This window comes from Xyrauchen texanus, chromosome 23, assembly GCF_025860055.1.
Source record: "Xyrauchen texanus isolate HMW12.3.18 chromosome 23, RBS_HiC_50CHRs, whole genome shotgun sequence".
Classification (NCBI taxonomy): Eukaryota; Metazoa; Chordata; class Actinopteri; order Cypriniformes; family Catostomidae; genus Xyrauchen; species Xyrauchen texanus.
Window position 1 is genome coordinate 7,026,692 of NC_068298.1, and position 6,000 is coordinate 7,032,691.

General features: G+C 36.5%; 1 protein-coding gene across 1 annotated transcript in view; it reads left to right on the forward strand.

The window, feature by feature from the left end:
* canx (calnexin) overlaps nucleotides 1–5,754 on the forward strand; it is a 34,162-nt gene extending 28,408 nt beyond the window's left edge. The window contains exons 13-15 of the mRNA XM_052154672.1: nucleotides 1,250–1,388; nucleotides 1,634–1,722; nucleotides 3,697–5,754. Of these exons, the coding sequence (XP_052010632.1) occupies nucleotides 1,250–1,388; nucleotides 1,634–1,722; nucleotides 3,697–3,756 (288 nt within the window). The 3' untranslated portion in view covers nucleotides 3,757–5,754. The remainder of the gene's footprint in view (nucleotides 1–1,249; nucleotides 1,389–1,633; nucleotides 1,723–3,696) is intronic.
* The last annotated feature ends 246 nt before the right edge of the window (nucleotides 5,755–6,000 follow it).

Below are 6,000 nucleotides of genomic sequence, written 5' to 3' on the forward strand. Positions count from 1 at the left end.
TGGAGAAGGTTTGCGTCCAGGATATCCCTGTACTTGGCCGCATTCATCTTTCCCTCAATTGCAACCAGTCGTCCTGTCCCTGCAGCTGCAAAACACCCCCACAGCATGATGCTGCCACCACCATGCTTCACTGTTGAGACTGTATTGGACAGGTGATGAGCAGTGCCTGGTTTTCTCCACACATACCGCTTGGAATTAAGGCCAAAAGTTCTATCTTGGTCTCATCAGACCAGAGAATCTTATTTATCACCATCTTGGAGTCCTTCAGGTGTTTTTAGTAAACTCCATGCGGGCTTTCATGTGTCTTGCACTGAGGAGAGGCTTCCGTCGGGCCACTCTGCCATAAAGCCCCGACTGGTGGATGGCTGCAGTGATGGTTGACTTACTACAACTTTCTCCCATCTCCCGACTGCATCTCTGGAGCTCAGCCACAGTGATCTTTGGGTTCTTCTTTACCTCTCTCACCAAGGCTCTTCTCCCCCGATAGCTCAGTTTGGCCGGACGGCCAGCTCTAGGAAGGGTTCTGGTCGTCCCAAACGTCTTCCATTTAAGGATTATGGAGACCACTGTGCTCTTATGAACCTTAAGGGCAGCAGAAATGTTTTTGTAACCTTGGCCAGATCTGTGCCTTGCCACAATTCTGTCTCTGAGCTCTTCAGGCAGTTCCTTTGACCTCATGATTCTCATTTGCTCTGACATGCACTGTGAGCTGTAAGGTCTTATATAGACAGGTGTGTGGCTTTCCTAATCAAGTCCAATCAGTATAATCAAACACAGCTGGACTCAATTGAAGGTGTAGAACCATCTCAAGGATGATCAGAAGAAATGGACAGCACCTGAGTTAAATATATGAGTGTCACAGCAAAGGGTCTGAATACTTAGGACCATGTGATATTTCAGTTTTTCTTTTTTAATAAATGTGCAAAAATGTCAACAATTCTGTGTTTTTCTGTAAATATGGGGTGCTGTGTGTACAATAATGAGGAAAAAAAATGAACTTAAATGATTTTAGCAAATGGCTGCAATATAACAAAGAGTGAAAAATGTAAGGGGGTCTGAATACTTTCTGTACCCACTGTATATTCCTTTTGTGTTTCATACAAGAATATAGTCATATGGGTTTGGTGTGACATTGTTCATTTTTGGATGATCTTTTCCTTTTGGTAAATCCATCCCATTGAAAGCAGTGTGATTTTTGCATAAACCCAGGTGTGGATGTATGTGATAAATGTCTTTCTGTTCTTTACAGAAGAGCTCAGCTTCCACAGCTACAGCAGCGGAGTACAAGAAGACAGATGCTCCTCAACCAGACGTGAAGGATGAAGCTGAGGAGGAGGAGGAGGAGGCGGAGGAGAAGCCTGAGGAAGAAGCCAAAGATGAAGAACCAGGTCTGAATCTTATTTTCAAGATGATGGAATTAAACTACTTTCTTGAATCCTTTGTATAGTCGAATGTGATTAATCACATCAAAGATCAGAAGTGACCGTGTTCTGTTGGGAAATTTGTCTCTGCTATTTTAGTTCTGTATTTTTTTAGTTGCTCATCCTCCTCTCTTGAGAAACTAACGTTTTGTGTTTGGAGTCCTTGAATTGTTGAAGTGTTTTCTTACAATCTGTTTTGTTTTTTCTCCCAGATGGAAAGAAGAGTGAAGAAGAGGATTCTACAGGAGATGGAGAGGAGGCAGCAGGGACTGAACACAACGACAACAATAAATCTAATGAGGTAGAGATTTATGTACCAATAGAAACCTGTACTAAATTTGACATTTTGAGATGTTTATTTTATAATCTTATCTGATTGTGTTGCACAATGATTCACACTTATATTAGGAGAGGTAAATAAAAAGGGTACGTTTATTAACTATTTAAGAGACCCTTAGATGTGGAGAATGAGATGGGACGTCTGACTCATTTCAGTGAATTGATTTGTTTGAGTCATGCAAAAGTGCTCTTAGGCCTTTTATGTGCTCGTTTTTGTAATTAAATATTTAAATACTATTTCTTAGCATATTTGATTTAGTTCTGTAAACTTGAGTGTTTTTAATTTTTGTTTTTTCTATTGATCATTTGTAAGTCGCTTTGGATAAAAGCATCTGCCAAATGACAACATGTAAACATAGGTTTGATGTTTTCCAGACTTAACATGAATACAAAACAATCTGACAATCCAACTGTAAAGAAAAAACAAGATAAAGGATGAAATGTATGCAAAAAAATGTATCTCGTTTCCATAACACTTAACATTAATGGTCCCTTTATTAATGATCTATAAAGGGGTTTGTTATTGAATAATAAGTCATTTATAAATGCTTTATAAATAATAGATGTGCAGTTATAACAACATGAATAAAAAGGGCGACTTTATTTTAATACTTGCCAAATAGTGAGCATTTTAACTTTAAAATGTGATTTAAAATTACACGTTTTCATACTTGTAATAGTCAAAAACATAAAATAACCTAATTATGATTTGTGTCACAATGCATCAAAAATACACTATTAAAGTGAGATTAAAAGGATTGTGTTAGGGAAAATGGCTCACAATTTGGCAGGTATTACATAACCTTTTAATGCATGTTGTTTTAAATGCATATCAGTGATTTATTATTCAATAATAAACTCCTTTTATAAACCTTATTGGTAACACTTCACAATAAGGTTCTATTTGTTAACATCAGTTAATTCATGAGATATAATGTACTAATTATTAACAATATAAATTTTTTTTATACAGCATGTTTTAATCATTGTCAATTTTGTTTAATAAATATAGACATTTCCATTGTTGGTTCACTTTAGTTCCTATAGCATTAACATAAAACACTTGATTTAAAAATATATATATATATATATGTATGTTGAAATAAACATTAACCAAGATTAATAAATGCTGTAGAAGTAGTTTTAATTGTTAGTTAATTTTATTAACCATTATAACAATGTTAATAAAATGTTTATAATTTATGATGATGATGGGGGGTATTTTCAGCTCTCACCCGCTTTTCTCCGTACATTCTCCTGCTTTTTTGTGCTTGGCTGATCACATGCCTGCAACACTTTACAATAAGGTTCCATTTGTTAACATTAGTTAAAGTATATTTTTATAAGCCAACATTAGCAAAGATTAATAAATGCTGTAAAAAAAAAAATTATATATATATATATATTGGTCTTTGTTAGTGTGTGATATTGATGCATTTACTAATGTTAACAAATAACACCTTATTGTAAAGTGTCACTGCTTTTATTATTTACATTTACATTTATGCATTTGGCAGACGTTTTTATCCAAAGCGACTTACAGAGCCCTTATTACAGGGAAAATCTCCCCGGAGCAACCTGGAGTTAAGTGCCTTCCTTAAGGACACAATGATGGTGGCTGTGGGGATCGAACCAGTGACCTTCTGATTACTAGTTATGTGTTTTAGCCAACTACACCACCACTTATTATAAAAAATAAAAAAACAATTACTAAAATTTTACTCCCAAACAACCTGCGTTCGTGATTTGCAAACACTTAAATCATTAAAGCAAAGCTTTAGTTAATAAAAAGAAGCATCTCAAAAGGACCAATCGTTTGCGAATCGAACATCATTACGTTGTGGATGAAACCAAAATCTTTGTGTGCATTTCCAAGTGAAATTTCTAACTTTATCTGTTTCATTCTCAATATTTCTCCTCATTCTCTCCTTTGCAGAAATCAGAGGAGGACATTCTGAGAAGGTCTCCCAGAAATAGAACTGTTAGAAAGGACTGAAGAACTTGAACTAGTTTCATGTGCAGTTCCTCGCCTCAACCATATCCCAACATCCCGCTCCTCCCATACCTTCCCCACCCACGTTCCCTTCCTCCCCTGTTCTTCTGCTTCATTTTCAATACTGTGACAACGAAGTGAAACAGTCCACCGCACGACCAACAGCAACACGAACACCTCCTCAAACAGGGCTGAGGATGTTGATGGTTACCATGGTGACGACGATGATTGAATAGCATAATAACGTTCTCGTAACTAAACAGAAATCTTTGTTACCATACCTCGACAGTGCATCTAGTATATCTTCCTTTTAAGCCGCCACACACAATTTCAGACAGTGTTCCTGCACCCAAACCATGGCGACACTATGGCACACTAAATATTGTAAGGCAAACAGCTTTATTTGTCTGTGTTTTGTAGGGAACACGTAATAGAATAACAAGAGAAGCCACGGAAAGAAACGATTGTAAGAAAGACGGGCGATTTGATATATGTATTCATTAAAAACTCTAAAACGGGCCACATGTCGCTTGAACGTACACTTGGATTTTAAGTGTCATAAAGTGATTCAACCTCCATTCCATGTGGTCCAACTATGACATTTAAGGGATAGTTTACCCAAAAATGTATTCATGCTCATGTAACTGCAAACCTTTATGACTGTGGAACAGAAGAGGAGACATTTATAAGAATATTGACACTGATAAATGGCAACTGATGCTGTCAGTCCCTAACATTCCTCCTGACGTTTCCTTTTGCATGTTCCACGGAAGAAAGAAAGTCATCTGACTTTGGAACAACATAAAGGTTAATAAATGACAGAATTTCAATTTTTGCATCAACTATCCCTTTAATACATCCAGATATGGCGCACGCGCTCAGCAAAGTGTCCAGGGAGAATGCCAGGTAGATTTGTAGGTTCTAGTGTGCTGCCTTATTTGTAGGACACAAGATTTGCTAATATTTTTTCTGTGAATGTACTGTGAGTTTTGTCTAATATGTTTTCTTTTTTTGTTTGTTTGTTTGCTATTCCAATGGACTTTTTTCTAAATCTGTATAAACTTGTTTTCTGGTCTTGAACTGAAGTAGATTCTAACCCGTCCAGCCCGATAACGATTCCATAATGGGACAAAAACTTGACATTTCAGCATGGTTGTTTTTTTTGTTCAATGTCTATTCATCTGAGAATATTGTGGGCTTGGTTTACTCTATTAATCATATATTTTGTGATGTCATACCCATGTTTCCAATACTTCCTGCAGTAGCAGCTTCCTCTTATAGAACCAATCACATTCAGACCATGTAACCAACTAAATGACCATTTCACAATTCCAATATTAGAAGACTCTTTGTTTTCTGAGTGCCACTCGAAATGTGGAAAGCATGGTTGTGTGTCTAAAGCAATCTGAAATTTCATGTGCCATTTCAGAACTCTGCCCCTAAATGCTTGACCCTAAAGATCTAAAAAGGCACTATTAGGGGCTTACTCTGATTTAACTAACACATGTAGTATTGCTAGTGAATTGTTTCTACTCTCAAAATGGCAAACCGGACTCATCTCTGTATATTCCATCAAGACCGTCAGATGAGATGACAACGTGAGACTTTTGAAGAGTTGGGACTTTTATAGGTAATGAAGATTAACTAATATAAAAAAATGAATAAATCAACCACAACATACAAGCCGATACATGTTGCTCTGCTGTATTTTAAAGAGATAGTTCAACCAAAATGTGCATTTCTGTCATGATTTACTCACCATACCAAACCTGTATGACGTACTTTATTCAGTGGAACAATATGTTAGGTCGTTTAAGTTAGGAACAAAATGAGGGTGAGTGAATGATTGCAGAATTTTATTTTTTGGGTGAACTGTCCCTTTAAGACCTTACTTTGCTTTCTCTAATGTGCAATCTTAAATGTCTTTGCTGTACATGTATGTTTGGGCTGTCAATTCCTCTTTTTTTATCACAAATGTAGGCGAATAAACGTTTGAATGGATGGAAAATTATGAATTGAAGGATTTATTGGTGTCATTGCAGTTGTGAAATTGAGATCATGAGTCTGAGCAATGATTTTGGGGAGGGGGTTGGGTGGTTTGGGAAATAATCCATCATGTTATTCACAAACTAAAATGAACTGATTTGATGAAACAGTTGTGATTCCCTTTGCAAGTTGTTGTGATTTTAGGTTAACTATAACTTCAGAGGGAAATTTGGCCGTTTTAAAATGTTCTGCAGTTTGTAT